A 19,015-nucleotide genomic window follows, 5' to 3' on the forward strand; every position below is an offset into this window, starting at 1 on the left:
CCCTGGTTTGATCCTCAGCACCACATATAATGTTGTGTCCGCCAAAAACTAAAAAATAAATATTAAAATTCTCAAAAAAAAATTAAGCTTAGTTAAATGTAAAACTGAGAGAGTATTAAAAAAAAAAAAAAAAAGAGGATTTCTGTGCATTCAAAGAAACTTGTTCAATGTAATTAATGTATGAACCTTGTTAAATCCAGGTTCAAACAACCCAAATATAAAAAGATGCTTTAGATAATCACAGCAAAATGATTATAGATTGAAAATAGTATATACCAAAGAATTTTATGTGTGGCGGTGGAGCTGGGGATCATGTCTTTGTACATGCTAGAATAGCGCTCTCTACTGAGCTACATCCCCAGGGCCCCTAAAGAATTACTGTTATTAGGAATGGTAGTAGCAATTTAGTTGTATGTCAAAGCACCCATATTTGCTATAAAATTAACAGAGCGGCTGGGGTTGTGGCTCAGCGGTAGAGCACTCGTCTCGCACGCGCGGGACCCTGGGTTCGATTCTTAGCACCACGTAAAAAATAAATGAGAGAAATAAAGGTATTGTGAATAAATATTTTTTTAAAAAAATAATAGAGGGAAAAGGAAATGAAAGAAAATAAACACAGTAAAATTTGAAAATTAGTTGAGCTGGGCATGGTGTGCATGCCTGTAATCCCAGAGACTAGGGAGGCTGAGGCAGGAAGATTGCAAGTTTGAGGTCAACCATAGCAAATTAGTAAGACATTAAGCAATTCAAGTGATACCCTGTCTCAAAATAATAAAAAGGCTCAGTTGCAAAGTATCCTGGGTTCAATTCCAGTATCCCCCCACGAAAAAAATTAGTTGAATTCGGATGATCCACACATGGGAATTCTTGTATTCAATCTACTTGAAGATGTCTACAATGCTTAATAAAAAACAAAAAAAAATTCTGGCCAATCTATTGATATAACTGTTTGCAGGAGCAGATTCCATTCTTGTTGTTACAAAGGAGGAAAAAAAGCCAATGCACATTGTACTTACACAGTTTCCTTTTCAATCTCTTCTGCTTCTGCTATTGCTTTTTAAAGCATACCAATCAAATTTTGCTGAATTAAATAGTTCATACAATATAGTATCATACTTATTCAAAAGAATACGGCAGACCCTAAATGTATTAATATGGAAAATGTATAAGAAATATTGAGTTGGGCAATATTGTAGTATATATATTGGGAACTCCATTTTCTATGTTAGTATATTTCAGTGACGTCTAAGTCTAAATGGCTATGTTAAAAAAATAATAATAATCGCTTCCTAATTCTCATTAAGAAAAGTTTTGGTCAGAATCCAGATAATTTCATCATAAAATTACCAGGTATACCTGAAAACTGACTTCTAAAATTAAAGATGTCCTAATGCTTAGAGCCTATAATGATAACATCTACAAAACACATCAACCTTAATTATTTGATTAATTTCCTATAAAGACTAGTCAAACCATTTCTAATATTCTAAAAATTTGGTTTTAGTTACTATTGTTTTTGCTTATCAATTCCTTTCATTAAAATTTCATTCAGGGGCTAGGTTTGTGGCTTAGTGGTAGAGCACTTGCCTCACACGTATGGGGCACTGGGTTCAATCCTCAGCACCACATAAATAAAATAAACAAAGGTATGTCCATGTACAGCTAAAAAAAAAAAAAAAAAAAAATTAAACTTAAAAAACAAAACAAACAAACAAAAAAAAAACCCAGAAGACAAAAATCCTGTTTTTAAAAAATAAAAGAAAAAAAATTACATTCAGGATTTTATTATAATCAGTTGGGCCTCTACACATACAGAAGTTTAAGGTAGAGCTTCCATCATTATAAAGATTTTTTTTTAAGTGCATGTATAACCATCATTTCTGCCATATCAAAATTTTTTCAAGGTACTACTTTACAGACTTAAATTCTGTCCGGAAGATTTCCATTTGCAGTTTTAATAATTTTTATTATATCCTGACAACTTTTACAAGTCATGTTTATATAAAGTAGGTTAAAATGACCACAGTTCTAAAATAGAAACAGATACAAAAAACTTTAAAAATTAAAGATTCTCAGGATGGGGGTTTAGTTCAGCGGTAGAGCTTAGCAGATTCAAGACCCTGGGCTAAAACTCCAGCACTGCAAAAACATTTTTAAAAATAAAAATAAAGAACCTCAAAGTCAGATCAAATGGTTCTCAGGAAAGCTTACAGAATACACACTGTTTCCTTTTAGGTCAGTTCTTGCTCATTACCAATACCAATCAAGTAAGAATCTCATACTTTAAAAAAACCAAAGGTACTTAAAAAAAAAGAGTAGATTTATAAATATAAGCATTTAAAGAAGAAAAATGGTCCCTCTTCACTTTCACTGAATTTGAATAGCATTAGTTCTATTTTAAAATGTTATTTTGTGAGAAAACTTTAAATTAATCTGTTATTTCCTATAAAATTTTTTATTTATATCTTGGCCTTCCCAAAGAAACATAAACAATATGCCAAAAACATACTGTCAGATCCCACCTGGCTAGATAACTTTATACTAGCTAATAAGGATAAAGATTTTATATCTTTATTAGCCCTTCTTCTGGCATTTAACAGATCTTACTCAAGTACATATGTGAAAACAAATTAGTGCCCACCTTTTTCAAGGTCTACTTTTATGATATGAAAACAGAATAGGGCAACTCACACGAGAAGTTCTACAGTGCCTAGATGCACACAATAAAAATAAGACAGACATAGATAATTTCTTTCCTTACTCCTCCTGCCTTCCCTCCCCTTCCTTCATTCCTTTGGTACTGAGGATTAAACCCAGGGATACTCTACCACTGAGCTGTATCCCCAATTCATATTTTTTATTTTGAGACAGGGTCTCACTAAATTGCCAAGGCTGCCTTTGAACTTGTCGATTTCCTTCCTCAACCTTCTGAGTTACTGGGATTACAGTTGGGCCCCATTAAGTCAGGCTTATTTAAGCACTTTCTATATAAAAAATTTGGGGGCATTTTAAATAACCAATCTATTGCATCAGAACATTCAGGTACTCCTAGTTTCAAGTAAAGAATGATTAATTACCTGATGCCTCTACTTCACTTTGACTACCCGACATATCATCCAAACAAAGGTCAATAAGAAGAATGTGTCCAACATCAGTTACCACTGCTGCCACACCAAAAAGCCATCGTAAACTTGGATGTAAATGTTGAGTGCTTGCACTGGCTCCACCATGATTAATTATAGGTTCAATAGCTGTTACCTAGAAAGCAGAATATATGATTGGCTTTTCTTCTACAAAGTTAAGAAAACACAACAAACAGCACAACAAACAAAATTTGAAGTTAAAGCAGATTATTGATTTACTACAGATTTAATCATTATCAAATAGAAAATCATAAATTTGCAAGTGATACTTGTGAATCTAAGTAATAACAAAAATCTTTAGATATATTAAGAATTGCACTATGTTTCAAAATATTAAAATCATGAAGCTGAATAACTGATGTTTACAAAGAGCTTGTTATGTGCCAGACATTGCATTAACTGGCTCATTTAAAGTTCACAATAATCCTCTGATACTGAACTATATGTAATTATCTATTTAAAGATGAAGTAACTGCAGTGCATTTAGCCAACTTATAAAACATTTTAGCCAAGTTATATAAGCCATAAAAATCATTAAGTATAAAACTCAAATTGTTCTCAGGTCAGTGGAGCGGTATACATCTGTAATCCCAGCGACTTGGGAGGCTGAGGCAAGATGATCCAAAGTTCAAAGCCAGCTCTGAAACTTAGTGAGGCCCTGAGCAACTTAGCAAGACTCTGTCTCAAAATAAAAAATTAAAAAAAAAAAAAAGGCTGGAGATGTGGCTTAGTACTTAAGTGCCCCTGGGTTCAATCCCCAGAAACAGAAAAAATATAACAACAAATCATTCCAGAAAAGTTTACTGTCTAGTCCTTTTTTTTTTTTTTAATATTACCCTTATTTTACTAATTTACATACAGTGCTGAGAATCAAACCCAGTGCCTCATACATGCTAGGGAAGTGCTCTACTACTGAGCCACAACTCCAGCCCTACTGTCTACTCTTATCAAACACACAATTTTTTTTTATTTGGGGGGGTGGGTAACCAGGAATTGAACTCAGAGGCTCTTGACCATTAAGCCACATCCCCAGCCTTATTGTGTATTTTTTTAGAGACAGGGTCTCACTGAATTGCTTAGGGCATTGGTAAGTTGCTGAGGCTGGCTTTGAACTTGTGATCCTCCTGCCTCAGCCTCCCAAACCGCTAGGATTATAGGTATGTGCCACAATACCCGGATTAAAAACTCAATTTTAAGTTCTGTTTAGACTAAAGAGGGACAACCTTCTCTAAATGGGTTATATTCTAATAGACCTCACACAACGCTTTGGCAATGACTAGATCAATTATTTAAGAAAATTATCCTTAGCTACTTTATGGAGTCATATTTTTCCCCTTCATCTCATAAGTCAAATTTCAAATATTTGTACTGAATTGCCCATCTGCTCACTACAATGCTCAGACAGGCCTCAAACTCATGGACTCAAGCAATCTTGCCTCAGCCTTCCCAGTACCTGGGAACACAGCCATCTGCCACCACAGCCAGCTTATATTTTATTTTAATTCACAAAACTAATTAGGTATGATATATGATGATTAAGTTGTTATTTCTACTCTACTACTGATGAATGTCCCGGAGAAAGGAAATTCAGTATCAGTAGCTTATGTGTTAATTTCAAAGTATTTTTCAGGCTATAATTTATTTTTACAGATAAAAGCCTGGGTGTCTCTATCATTAGTACACAAAACATTACAAAGTGTTTCTAATTGTAAAAGCTGTACTCTCACGAATTTTCTAATTAATGTAATGTTATCTATAAATATTGAAATAACTTGTTTCCATCATACCAGTAAATAAGATAATTATTTACTGAGGCTGGCTTTGAACTTGTGATCCTCCTGCCTCCACCAGAGTGCATTCCTCATACAAATACTGTATGAAGTGATTATCAGTGTTACCTTATTTTAGAAGAGGCAATTAAAAACATTTGGAAGATATTATACCCTAACCAAACTTCCTTTGACTAATATCTATCATTAACGCACATCTTTTCTTTCTCTTGGAGTCCCTCCTTCTTATGCTATCAAGCATTTACTCAAATGAGCAACCAGCAACTTATTATTGTTGAACTTATTAACTCTTGTTCCTTCTCAATTACTATCATCCAAATGGTCAATGAGTCCTATCCATTTTAATTCCCAATATATTTTGAATCTGTACCTTCATTCTATAATTCTATCATTTCCTTGGTTCAGTTCATCATTATTGACCTGAACTACAACAGTGTCCTTTTTTTTTCTCATAATTCAATTCCTGACCCAATCCAAGGACCTTTTTACATGAGAATTCTGCTTAAAACATAAAAATATATCATCAGACATTGTAAGGCCCCTAATTATAAACCAGACCATTCAAAATCTGAATCTTCCAAACCATTCCACTCTTCTACGATTTTATATTTGTATATGTGTTTGTGTATTTATAAGTATATTCTTTCATCAGGTATATATAGAAAAGTAACAATAAACCTGCTGAACAAACAACCCAACATTTAAAGTACTTCTATAGGTTCCACTGGGTAAGCTTGTTGATGTATGGAAGGCATAAATATATTAGAATTAATAAATGGTGATTATAAATAACACTATTATTTAGCTATAATATTAAAATTTTAATTTTATATTTTCCATATTGCTCCAAGGTTACATACACTCTCACTTTAAAAGAGAAAAAAATTAAGAATCTAACATTAGATATATTGAGGGCCCTTATAGAACACAACTGGAGATAAAAACAAGACACAAGTGATATTTTTCACATAAACAAGTATTAGAATACTATCATTCATAACTATTTTTATTTCAGAATTTTCTAATTCTGAAAAATAGGAAGTTATATTTAAATATTAAGTTCCTTTGATAGTAAGAGCATCTTGAACTCTTTTATTTTGAAATTTTTATTGAAGAATAACACATTTACATAAAAGTACACTGATAAGTGTACAGTAGCAATGAATTCTCTCAAAGTAAACACATTCCTGTAAACATTCAATTTTGAAAACAGACTATCCAGGTATCTGAAATAGTACCTACCCTTCCAGGAAGAACAACTGCTTTAACCACTCTTGATACACCAAGGTCATAAAGACAAAGAACACTTCCTTCTGCTTCTTCCAATCCTATTAACAATCCACTTCTCTTTTGCCAAAAGAATTCTTTCACTGCAAGGACTACAGGAGGCTGTTGATTTACTCCACTGAATGTATATGCAGACAACCGCTCTCCTGTTACAGAGTTTACTACCTCAAGTTGTGGACCACAAGCCAAGTAAGCAAGTCCATTTTTCCCTAAGGGGGAACAAAAAGCAAAAATATTTCTTATTTTAATATTGTGTGCATACAACAAAACTCAACAGCAGTTAGCTCTTTTACACATAAATATATAATACACAGCTCATTACACAAACGTTTATAATATCATCTCCAAATTGAAACCTAAGCATTTATAAAACAGAAAGGTCCTCAAAAACAGTAGAATTAATTGAACGCACTGTGCACTCACATAAACTGAGAAACAATATGGTAGAAACGAAAGAACAAAACTTGTGAAACATAAAATAAGCAACTATGACTACATTAATAAGCATTCAGTAAAGGCACCATTCTACGTGCCTTTACTGAATGCTTATTAATGTATCATAGTGCAAAAATACATTTTTGCATTTATTCCTCATCAAAGCTCACTACGGAGATAAGGCAACTGAAGTTTAATGTAGTTTAACTTGTACAAAGTCAGTTAATTTCAAGGTAAAACAGTTCTAAAGGAGATCAAGTCTAACTCTAAAACTTGTGTTTTAAGTACTACATTACAACTTAAAATAAACTTGGAGCTGCGGTGGTTATAAAATATAACAATTCTATTCCTGAAGAGATGATAATATACTGGTTGGTGGCAATGGACAGAGAAAAATGGATTGACTGGAGATACATATCATCTCAGATAATTAGCTTGTTGACTAACTAGATATGGAGAGAACCAAGAATGGACCCTGAATGTTCCTTTGAACAACTAAATGAATGGTGATAAATTTACACTAAATTTGAGATGCATCCTGATAGGTAGCTACACATATATTTTACATAGTAGTACAAATTTTGGTTTAAGAAAATAGCATGGTATAGAGAGGACCCAGAATGCCAGGGTTCAAAGTTCTTTTCTGCCATTTGGTATCTGATCAAGTTACTTCACCTATGTAATTCTCAGCTACAAAGAAAAATGGTTAAATAGAACAGATTTCTATCCTACCTTTATAAAAAGTTGCTTTTGTTCTTTGGGTTTTTTGGTACTGGAGATTGACCCAAGGGGGACTTTACCACTGAGCTATAACCCTAATCTTTTTTATATTTTGAAACAATGTCTTTCTAAACTGTTGAAGCTGGCCTTGAATTTAGAATCCTCCATACTTTGGTATGATTCTCTCCTGTATTACACAATCTGAAACCTACATACTAAGATCTTATTCATATTAGCAAAATTAGGAAATACATCTTTCTAAAATTTTTTTATCAACAAGGGATTACAATCAGATTTTTTCCACTCCTAAGATTGTTTAGGTTCTAATCTTCAAACTCATCACCAATAAAACTTTTACTGATTATTATATTATTTCTACTTTAAAAATACAGATATTTGATAACAGAAGCTACACACACACACACATATGGTTTAAGGAAAAATTAACCATAATCCGTCAATCACAGATTCACTGCTTATGTGTCCTGAAATATACAGTTGTTGAATATGGAGTTATAGTCATTATAATAATTTAAGCTGGGCGTGGTGGTGCACAACTATAATCCCAGCAACTTGAGAGGCTAAGAAGATTCCATATTCAAGGACAGTCTCAGCAATTTAACAAGCCCTAAAAAAAACTCAGTAAAACCTTGTCTCAAAATAAAAAATAAATAAATAAAAAAGTCTGGGGTATGGCTCAGTGGGGTTAAGCATCCCTGGGTTCAATTCTTGGTACCAAAACAAAACAACAAGAGACTTTACTGTACGTCCTTTTTAAAAATCCTACATTAAGGAAACGACAATATTTATTTATCTGACAGGTCAATCAAATGAGTAAACTTTCAGCAACATTATTTTACCTGCAGCAAACTTTCCACGAAGCACAGATTCTAATATTATTTCATCTTCTCTAAGAGCTTGAATAGTCACCTCTGGGAACTGCAGGAGACCACTAGTCACTTGAGCTGTTAAGTCTCGCATACTTCCACTGTAAATATTTTTAAAAGATAACGTTATTATGATACATTTATACTATTGTATAATATACTTAGTTACTTCCAGGCAGGAATATAGCAAGTAAGCAAGCCACCACACAAAGTGAACAAGGTACAACTAAAACCTGATTGTAAAATATGTAATATTTGTACCTATGAGGTGTTCTCTTCTAAAAAATATTTCCCAAATGGCCTTAGGAAAACAAAAACGTATTAAGCCACATATCCAAAGGATATATATTATTTCCTAGATTCTTTGAAAATTGGCTCAATGTAAATTATCTTATTTTCTAACCTAGTTTCAAAGAATATACATACACACACACACACACACACACACACACGAAAACGGGATCTTTTTAAATTATCTCTTTAGTAAAAAGAGAGAAACTCCCTGAAAAATGTCCAAACCCACAGAAATATGAGAAATTGAATTTGGTATGTCTTTTATTAGGTAGAAAAAAAGTATCTAAAATTATCTTTTGTTTCCAATATATGAGACTAGATTTCCTTCCTAGCTGACCTCTACCAATATTTAAAAAAAAAAAAAAAAAAAAAGCTAATCAAAATATAAACGCGCGAGGCCCCGGTTCTACATCCACCGTAAAAAGTAAACAAAAACAAAATAACGCTCCTTTCCTATAACTGTACACCTCTAGTTTGAACCTCTTTGGCTCTCATAACAAGATTAACATATCCCTTCACAAAACCAGTGAACCAATAGCAAAAGAAATAGTTTCTCTGGAGCAGAGCCAAGCCTGTAATTCCTGTGACTTTGGATGCTGAGGCAAAAGGATCAGAAATTCAAGGCCAACCTCAGTGACAGCCAGGGCCCTAAGCAACTAGTGAGACTGGGTCTCAAAAACAATATAGAGGGTTAGGGATGTAGCTAAGGGTAAAGTGCCCCTGGGTTTTATCACCAGTAACAAAATGAGAATAATAAGAATGCTGTTTTGGGAACCAATGACACTACAGTACAAATATTTAAAAACTAGTACCAAAAGTCACAGTACATGAGCCTGAACTTTTGTAACTTGGTGGTGGTACAGCTTTCCCCCAGCTTCTATGGGGCACTGTGTTGGATCCTCAGCATCATATATAAGTAAATAAAATAAAGATCCATCAACAACTAAAAAAACATATTTTAAAAAATAAATATTGTGTCTATCTAAAACTAAAAATAGTGAAAAATCAAAGAATAAAAAGTCACAATACAATGAGAATGTGGATTTCCCATAACACTTCCCACACTTGTCCTCCCTGGTAGAATCCTCCAAAACAGGTAAACACACAACTAATTTCGTCTCTCCTTATAGACCCTTTACAATGAAAGTTCACAAAGACAGTTCTTAACATTCATGGACTCTAGAATATCAAGAGCAAACTCAAGTTCAGAGTTTCCAGAGGATCTATGTTTTCTTACAAAGATACACTTTCAACCATTTCTCCAAGTATTTAATTAAAAAAAAATCGTAGACAGGCAGTGCAGTGCATATTTATAATGTGCAAGGCCCTGGTTCATATCCACTATCAAAAATTAAAAAACCCAGGGCTGGGGTTGTGGCTCAGCAGTAGAGCGCTCGCCTTGCATGCGCGAGACCCTGGGTTCAAGTCCTCAGAACCACATAAAAATAAAATGAAGGTATGGTGTCGACTACAACTAAAAATAATATTTTTTAAAAAAATAAACAAAAGAAAGCTCCTTTTCTACAACTGCATACCTTTAGTTTGAACTTCCTTGTATTTCATAACAAAATTAACATATCCCCTCATAAAACAAAACAAGTGAACCATAGCAAAAGTAATAGTTCAGCCCTGTGCAGGTGACCAACCCTGTAATCCCTGTGACTTGAGGCTGAGGCAGGCGTGTTTGAGGTCAGCCTCAGCCACTTGGCCAGACCCTAAGCAACATAGGGAGACTGTCTCAAAATAGAAATTTAAAAGGGATGGGGGTACATCTCAGTGGTAAAGCGCCCCGGCATTCAATCCTAGTATACTCACACACACACACACCCTGTCTCAAAATGAGTCGTCCAACTTAAGGAGACCCTGTCTCAAAATAAAAAGAGATGTGACTGTGCTGGAATGTGGTTTAGTGGTGAAGTGCCCCTGGTTTCAATCGGTACAAAAAAAAAAGGAAAACTCTAAATATTTGATGGGAATGGTGAAGCACACTTGTGATCCCAATGACTCTGGAGGCTGAGGCAGTAGGATCGCAAGTTCGAGGCCAGCTTCAGCAACTTACCGACCTCAGATCTTAAAATTTAAAAAATGAAAAGGGCTGTATGTGGCTTAGTGGTATAGCGCCCCTGGTTTCAATCCCCGGGACTCACCCCCGGCCCCCCAAAAAGAAACATAAAACCAGAAAAAACTTTTAAAGGCTGGGGATGTAGCTCAATGGTAAAGCGCCCCTGGGTTTGGTCCCCATTACCCAGAAAACAAAAACATAAAACCCCCACTGCAAGCCCTCGTATTAATTGGAAGTCTCCTTTATCAGGGTTCGCTCAATGCACGCCGCACGTTTTCCAATCTCGGGACAAACTTTCTTCCCTGCCCCGGACTCACTCGAGGCAAGCCCAGGAACGTGTGGAATACAGGCCAACGTAAGACAAACTCAGAGAGCCAGCAGCCTCCCCGGGGGGAAGGCCCGCCAAGGTTTCAACCACACCGGAAAACAACAGTGAAGAAGCCATCCCGGGCGGGCCAGGATCCCGCTGTCAGGGCAGGAAACGAACAGTCCGCCGCAGCCGCCAGTGCCGCCACTCCATCTCGAAGTAGGTTATATAACACAACGGTTGAAGGCTGGAGCATGCAGCACCCGCCGCCGCTCGCGTCCGCCCCCTCGGGCCCGTTCCGCGCGGGCATGCGTCCGGCCTAGGCCCCACGAGGCGCCGCGAGGGGACAAGCCGGGCCCAGGCCGCGCCGACCCGCCCTCCGCCGCGCGGCCCAACCCCCGCCTTCCCTTCCCCCTACCTGAGAAGGGCGGGTGACCCAGCCGCCGCGGCCGCCGAGTCCCGGGGGGCGCGAGGCCAAGCGTGAGCTCCTCCGCGCGGGTCCGTCACAGCATCTCCCGGGTTGGGCACACACGCCTCCGCTCCGCGGAAGCTGCTTCTCTGCTTTTCGGCCTACGACCTCCCGGCCACCTCAGAGCCACACACACCCGCCCCCCACGAGAGTGCTTTCGCCGGCTGCAGGCCTGCACACTGCTCAGCGGCTAAAACGCAGACACTGCCCCGCCTCGGTGCTGAGTCTTGCCCCTCGCGACTCTGCCGCCTACTCTTGGACAGCGCCGGCGCTCCTCTGCGTATTACCCTGGGCGGACAGACGGAGTCCCACACACACCCGAGAGGGGAGGGAAGGGGAGGGGAAAGGGAGGAGGAGGGCAGAGAAGGAGGAGAGGAGGAGGGGAAGAGAAGAGGAGATCGCGGCCACGGAGACCAAGTTCTCGCGAGGGTTCCGACCTCGCGCGCCGGCTCCGCGGGAATTTTCAAACTTCCCATGAAAGTAAGTTCGGCGGGAGGAAGAGGAAAAGAAGCTGCATCTGGAAGAGCGGCTAGTTAACAAAAATTAGGATCTCCGGGCCTTGGATGAGCTAAGGGGGAGAAAGACTACAAACCCCATAGTGCCCTGCGCGTCGACCGGCTCCGGCGGCCCGGCCTGCGCTCCGGGTGTGGCGTCGGGAGTGGTAGTTTTCGCCCGAGGTCGCGCCCGGCGGGACTCGCCGCTACTCCTGCTGGCTAGGGTGTCTAGCGGGAGAGAGTCACGGCGTTATCTTCTCGCGCATCCTGCTGTTTTTCGTCCTATATCCTGACTTTCCATGCCAAAAGCGGGCCTCCAGACCCCTAGGGAAAAGCTTTTTGCCTTTCCTACGTGTTTCTTCAGATATTCTTCCCTGTTTTCACGGCCGAAGGTGCCGCCTAACCTAATGTTTTTCGTCAAAAATTTGCTTGGAGCTGAAGGTATAGCTGTGGTATACCTATATACTGTGTGCTTTGCTCCACATTGTACTCTTCCATCTTTTGAAACTACTTTATGCTCAATTCTTAAGTGCTGTTCTTAGCAGTCAAAAGACAATTTTCAACCCAGGTGTGCTGTCTGGTGAGCTGTGTGAGATGAAAGTCAAACATCCTTTGGAATAACAGGAACTGGATCAGAGGATTGACTGATTCATAAAAAGACATTTATTAACCTTGCTGTAAAATCCCTTCTGAAACCAGGGTGGAGACACACACCTGTAATCCCAGGAGGCTGAGGCAGGAGGGTGGCAAGTTGGAAGTCAGCCTTAAGCTACTGCAAGTCCCTAAACAACTTAATCAAGACCCTGTTTCCCCACCCCAATCAATCAATCAATAAAAAGAACTGGGCATGAGCTCAGTTGTAAAGTACCCCTGGGTTCAATTCCCCACCACCACCAAAAACAAACAAAAAACTTCTGATTGTAAAATTTAAAAATCTCTCTCATTATTATTCAGATTAGTCAACTTTCTACATGGTCTTGCAGATTTTAATATTTCCATCATTACCAAGAGACTGAGTTCTGAATGATTGCTTATAGTATGGACCAACCCTACCTGTCCTATTTTATTTCACTACATACTTCCTAAGAATCCTTTCTTTGCTCTCCCTTTCAGGGTCTCCCAGCCTTTTCTCATCCTGTCTAAATCTTAATGTTCATCAGAGGCCCATGAATCACTAAAAGTTTACATTGAAAATATATGGCTGTGTTATTTTATGTCTCTTTCCCCTTTTTGCCCTTGATTGTCTCCACCTACCCACAAAACCCCTATACACTGGGGGGGAAAAAAAACAGCTACACTGGGAACACAGACTGCATCTTTTGAAAATGTTTCTTTCATAGCTACTGCTTTTTAAATTACCTTATAAACTCAATTTCTACTTGAAAGCTCTCCTTTTCTTTCAGTCATGTAAGCATATGCCACATTCTTTTAAATTCAAGATAGGTTAGCAAATGTCAAATGAAAAAAATAATCTAAGTTTGGTAGTCAAAGGAGTTTGGCAAAAGCTAATTAAATAAAATTAAATATTTCTTTTATGTAATACTCCCCTACCTTTAATATGCTTGGCATTTCCCAAAGTTGTTTGACCATGGCATCTATTTATACACGAGAACATCTTGCCTCATTAGTGTTCCACACAACAGACTTTGGTAAACACAGCTCCAAAGATTTCTCTTTTTGAATGAAGCATAGAGTAATGAAAAGAATGTGATCATTTGGAGCTGAATAAACTTGTTTTTTAATGCTTTTCACTACTTCTAGCAACATGACTTTAATTAGGTTACTTCATTCTTTGAGCCTTTCTCAGTTAAGAAAAGATGTTATTTACTGTACTTCCTTTTTTTAAAGATTAAAAAAAATCAGGCACCAAGCTCAGAAACTCATTTCTTTTAACCCATGCCTTCATTAAGATACAATAATATTAATAAAAAGGACCAGGAAAAGATAATGATAATAACTAATACACACCCTAATGCTTTCATTTGGAGTATTTTATTCAAGGGACAATATTTCAGTTCTAATCTAGCATCCTGGAGTGACTGACAGCCATCTAATTTCAGGGAATTTGGACCTTATTGAAGTGTCACGAATTAGATCTCCATTTGTTCCTCACTACATTCCGATAATGACACAGTGGATGACATATAAAGAAGTGCTAAAGTAATTGTTTAGTGAATAAGTAAATACAATTTCACCAAATTAGAAAATAACAATATTTTATTAATAAGGGACTCTAAAAATGTTCTAGGTCAAGCAGTTTTTTTGGTAGATGGGAGAATTAATTGTCAAATGATTTGCCACAAATATTTTGAAACAGGTAGAATTGGTTTTATTTTTAAAACAGATGCTGAGCTGGAGGTGGTGGCACATGCCTGTAATCTCAGTGGTTCAGGAGGCTAAGGAAGGAGTCAAAGCCAGTCTCACCAAGTTATTGAGCCCCTCAGCAATTTAGTGAGATCCTGTCCCAAAATTGAAAATTTAAAAAGGCCTGGGGATGTAGTTCAATGGTTAAGCACCCCTGGGTTCAATCCCCAGTATCAAATGAAAAAAGAAATAAAATTTAAAAAGACATTTTGCAGGATGCAGGGTGCTTACCTGTAATTTTAGCAACTCCAGATTCTGAGGCAAGAGGTTTTTAAGTTCAAGGTTAGCCTGGGCACATTAGTGAGACCCTATCTCAAAATAAAAATAAAGTGTAGTGGATATAGCTCAGTAGTAGAGCACCTCTAGGTTCAATCCCCAGTATCACTTAAAATATATTTTTTTCTGTCATTAAAATATAGTCTTTCTGGAGGCTGGGGCTGGGGCTCAGCGGTAGTGCACTTGCCTGGCATGTGTGAGGCACTGGGTTCGATTCTCAGTACCACATATAAATAAATAAAATAAAAGTCTATCTATCTTTATATATAAATATATATATATATATACATATATATATATATATATATATTTAAAAATATATAGTCTTTCTACATTTGAAAAAATGTTTGCATAAATGATACTCCTAAAAAAATGACAAATTTTATTTATTTATCGAATGACTAATAATATGTATCTTCAACACAGTACCATGATTAATCTCTTCTTAAAAATTGTTCCCCCTTTCTACATCTCCCTTTCTTTCACATTCTCATTTTGCAATCTGTATAGCTAAAACAATCCAAGGCTTTTTTGTGTCAATGCTATTGCAAGTAATACTCCTGAGTCACAAATCTTTTGTTTGCTAGAACCTCCCTGACTCCAAGAAAACATAGTTAAGAAAAGTTGACCGTGCAGAGTTGGAAAATGATAGAAATGAGTCAAGTCTAATGTCCCATGGAGGGAATAGGTCACCCATTTTAACAAATGCTTTGTGCCAAGTCTGTTAGAGTATCTACCTTATTTTGTCTCATGTACTTACCTAAATCTTTGAACTTGCGCATCCTATATTAACTGTGGGGTCTGCATGGTGCTTTAAGTTTTCAAAGCATATTAAATTATCAATTGAAACATTATTTCTGCATGATTTAAATTATAAACTGGGTGGCAGGGTTGTTTTGTTTTTGCCTTTTGCGTTTTCCAGTTTTCACTCCTTCTTGAAACCTCTGTTTTTGTTTTTTTTTAAATGAACTGCAGGTAGCTTTGTTGGATTTAATTAAAATGTAGGTGATATCAATTTTAATGTTTGTGAAAATAGAATCAAGATGTGAACTAGGATGCCCTATATGGAGAGCCAGCTATAAAATATATTGAACAAAATTTGGTATACCCAGAGCACTCTTCTCCTGAAAATAAGTTTAAATGTAGGAGATCTTTAGGGTTTAGAAAGAAATTATTTATTAGAAAACCACATAATTCCATTGCAGTAAAGAACTTCAGTGAAACCACAATTACATTCTTAAAGTTCTAAATCATGATTCCCAAGTAGTATTTTTTAGTACAGTTTTATTTTATTTCACCTTCTCATCATTCATTCATTTGTTCATTTATTCACATGTTAACACTCGGTGCTAAGGACTAAATCCAGGGCCTTCCACATACTACCTACATGCTCTACCACTGAGCTACAGCCCCAGTCACACTTGATAAACCTTCGATTAGTAGGGCTGGGGAGATATCACCCTAGTAGACAATGGAAAACAACTTCCAAAACAGGAGGGTAGAAATGCATCCAAACCGCAACATAAGAATTATTGTCTCTGAGTTACAGTGTTGAAGGATTAGAAAAGAAGCTCTAGAGCCTTTCAGTCTGATGATCAGGACAGTTTCAAAAAATAAAATACACTCCCACTAACTCTGTAAGACTTACATGGAGTCATAATGCAGAAACATTAATGGATAAAATGATGTGTGAAAAGCAACTTTGGCAGATTCCCATATATTTCCATCTGATTTGGAAACCACAGGTTATATAGAATAAATCTCAACAAGCCATTCTATGAGAATAGCAAGCAGAATCTTTAAGAACCAAGTGCTTTTGGTGAAGTTATTTAATTTGAATCATGTCTTTTCTTTTTTTGGGGGGGGGATACCCTTCAAGACTGCACACTGTCTACCTCCTGGAGACAAGATCTGAAATAGTATCTCCTTTCATCATTGTAGCCTTCAACACCCCCAAGACCAGGGATTCACAGAACAGAGCCAGCCTGAGTGAACTGTGTCCTATTCTAGACCAGACTAATAATTTAAATGCAATAGGGTCAGCCCTTCCAGCATATGACTTAAAAGCAACATTCTCCTGAGATTTCCCTTGAATATATGAAACACTTTGGGAAGCAACATATTATCAAGAATACAAACAACAATAAATATGGGGGAAAAGGTACACTCATACCTTGCTAGTAGGACTGCAAATTGGTGCAACCATAATGGAAAGCAGTATGGAGGTTCCCCAGAAAACTTGGAATGGAACCACCATTTGATCCAGCTAACCTACTCCTTGGTTTATACCCAAAGGACTTAAAAATCAGCATATTACAGTGATGCAGCCACAACAGTGGTTATAGCAGCTAAATTCACAACAGCCACACTATGGAACCAAACTAGGTGCCCTTCAACAGAAGAATGGATAAGAAAATATTATATATATATATACACACACATATATATATACACAAATACATATATATGATGGAATATTACTTAGCCTTAAAGAAAAATAAAATTATGGCATTTACCAGTAAATAGATGAAACTGGAGAATATCATACTAAGAAAAATAAGCCAATCCCCCAAAACCAAAGGCCAAATGTTTTCTCTGATATGCAGATGCTAATTCACAATAAAGCGGAGGGGGGGGGCTTGGGAAGAATAGAGTTACTTTAGGTAGAGGGGAGTGAAGGGAGGAGAGGCAATGTGGGGGTAGGAAGGACAGTAAAATGAATCAGACATTATTGCCCTATGTACATATATAACTATATAACCATGGGATTCTACATCATGTACAACCAGAAGAATGAGAAATTATAATCCATCTATATAAGATGTATCAAAGTGCATTATACTATTGTATATAAGTAATTAGAACAAATAAAAAATAAATTAAAAAGCATTAAAAAACGAAACATGAAAAGCATTGAATGTGGACAAAAGAGGTATAAATTTGAATCTTGACCTAAGAAGCTACCCTTTGCTATCGGTGCATCCATGGAAAGGGAACTTCCACTGTCTAAGCCTCAGTTTCCTTACTTGTTGTGAGGCTTATGTGTGAAAATATGTAGTAAATTTTCTACAGTTACCAAATATTTGCTATTAGATGACTAATTTAAGATATTAAGAGCAGTAAAATTCCCTGGGCTCAGTGGGGCATGTCTATAATTCCAGCTATTGAGTAGACTGAGCAAGATTGCAAGTTTGAGGCTAACCTGAGCAATTTATTCAGATCCTAAGCAATTTAGCAAGGCTCTATTTCAAAATAAAAAATAAAAAGGGCTGGGGATGTAGCTGAGTGGTCAAGCACTTTCCTAGCACATATGAACCCCTGGATTCAGTCCCCAGTGTCAAAAAAAAGAAAGAAAGGAAAGAAGAAAATGCTTTTCACTTTCCTGTGTCTTTGGGATGGGGTAATATAGTTCAGTGGTAGAAGGCTTTCCTAGCATGTACAAGGCCCTGAGTGTGACCCTGAACATGCCAAAATTTTTAAATAAGAACAATATATGATAGGATGGGATATATTTCTCCATTGTTTTGGATGAATTGTTCTACATAGATGTCAGGCTATTTTCTTTTCTTTTTCTTTTTTTTTTTTTTTTTTTTTTTTTTTTTTTTTTTTTTGGCATACTGGGGATTGAATCCAGGGGACTTAACCACTGAACCATATCCCTAGCCTTTTTCTATTTTTTAATTTTGAGATAATTACTTAGGGCCCCCTAAGCTGCTGAGGTTTGCCTTGAATTTGCAGCCCTCCCACCTCAGCCTCCCAAGTTGCTGGGATTACAGGTATTTGCCACTGCACCCAGTTTGTCAGGCTATATTCTTTTACATTGCTGGTCATTGACTTTTCTTTTTCTTTCTTCTTTTTTTCCTTAAAATGAGATTTTGCTATTCTGCTCAGGCTGGTCTTGAACTCCTGGGCTCCAGCAATTCTCCTACCTCAGCCTCCCAAGTGGCTGAGAGTATAAGTACATGCTGCCACATCTGGTTTGGTTGTTGATTTTGAATGTTAGTCCACCTATATAATTATAGATCATCAGAGTGAGGAGGCCTCTTAGACATTAATAAATCAGACTTATTTCAATAAGATTTTTGCCCAAAATCCTATTTTATTTTTGACCATCCTAGATAATGAATAGGGTTCCTAAGTCCCTATTTCTCATTTTCTTCTCTAGAAAAACATACATTACCCTTTAGAAACAGCTGCTAAAAAAATTAATAAAATCTATTCTGCTCACTTTAAGACACCAACAAGGATAATTAGATTGGAAACAAAACAGTGTAGATGTGAAAGAGACACAAACCAAACATTTCCAGCTTAATGAACCAGAAAAAAATAATCTTATGTTACTATGTAATTGCTGCTATTATCTAATGTGTTGGCACCAAGTTCACAGAAGGGACACTCCAGACAAAGGAAGTTAATGAACGACGTTGCTATTTACACATAGAGAAGTCTGCGGCCTTGAAATAGGAAAGGGGACAAGGATCTGTTAC

General features: G+C 37.0%; 1 protein-coding gene across 3 annotated transcripts in view; it reads right to left on the reverse strand.

Moving 5' to 3' along the window:
* The window catches only part of Ahctf1 (AT-hook containing transcription factor 1), a 63,833-nt gene extending 52,092 nt beyond the window's left edge, over positions 1 to 11,741 (reverse strand). The window contains exons 1-4 of one of the 3 annotated variants that reach the window (XM_046432539.2): positions 11,344 to 11,741; positions 8,236 to 8,363; positions 6,176 to 6,429; positions 3,078 to 3,258 (exon numbers count right to left, since the gene is read on the reverse strand). In XM_046432539.2, coding sequence (XP_046288495.1) covers positions 3,078 to 3,258; positions 6,176 to 6,429; positions 8,236 to 8,356 — 556 coding nt within the window. In that variant the 5' untranslated portion in view covers positions 8,357 to 8,363; positions 11,344 to 11,741. Of the gene's footprint in view, positions 1 to 3,077; positions 3,259 to 6,175; positions 6,430 to 8,235; positions 8,364 to 10,935; positions 11,090 to 11,343 lie in introns of those variants that run through there. The other 2 variants (XM_046432538.2, XM_046432537.2) reach the window with 2 other exon arrangements.
* Positions 11,742 to 19,015: the final 7,274 nt, after the last annotated feature.

The sequence above is a fragment of the Marmota monax genome, unplaced genomic scaffold (genome assembly GCF_021218885.2).
Source record: "Marmota monax isolate L192 unplaced genomic scaffold, Marmota_monax_Labrador192_F-V1.1 WCK01_AAM20220418_F8-fsc00090, whole genome shotgun sequence".
Lineage (NCBI taxonomy): Eukaryota > Metazoa > Chordata > Mammalia > Rodentia > Sciuridae > Marmota > Marmota monax.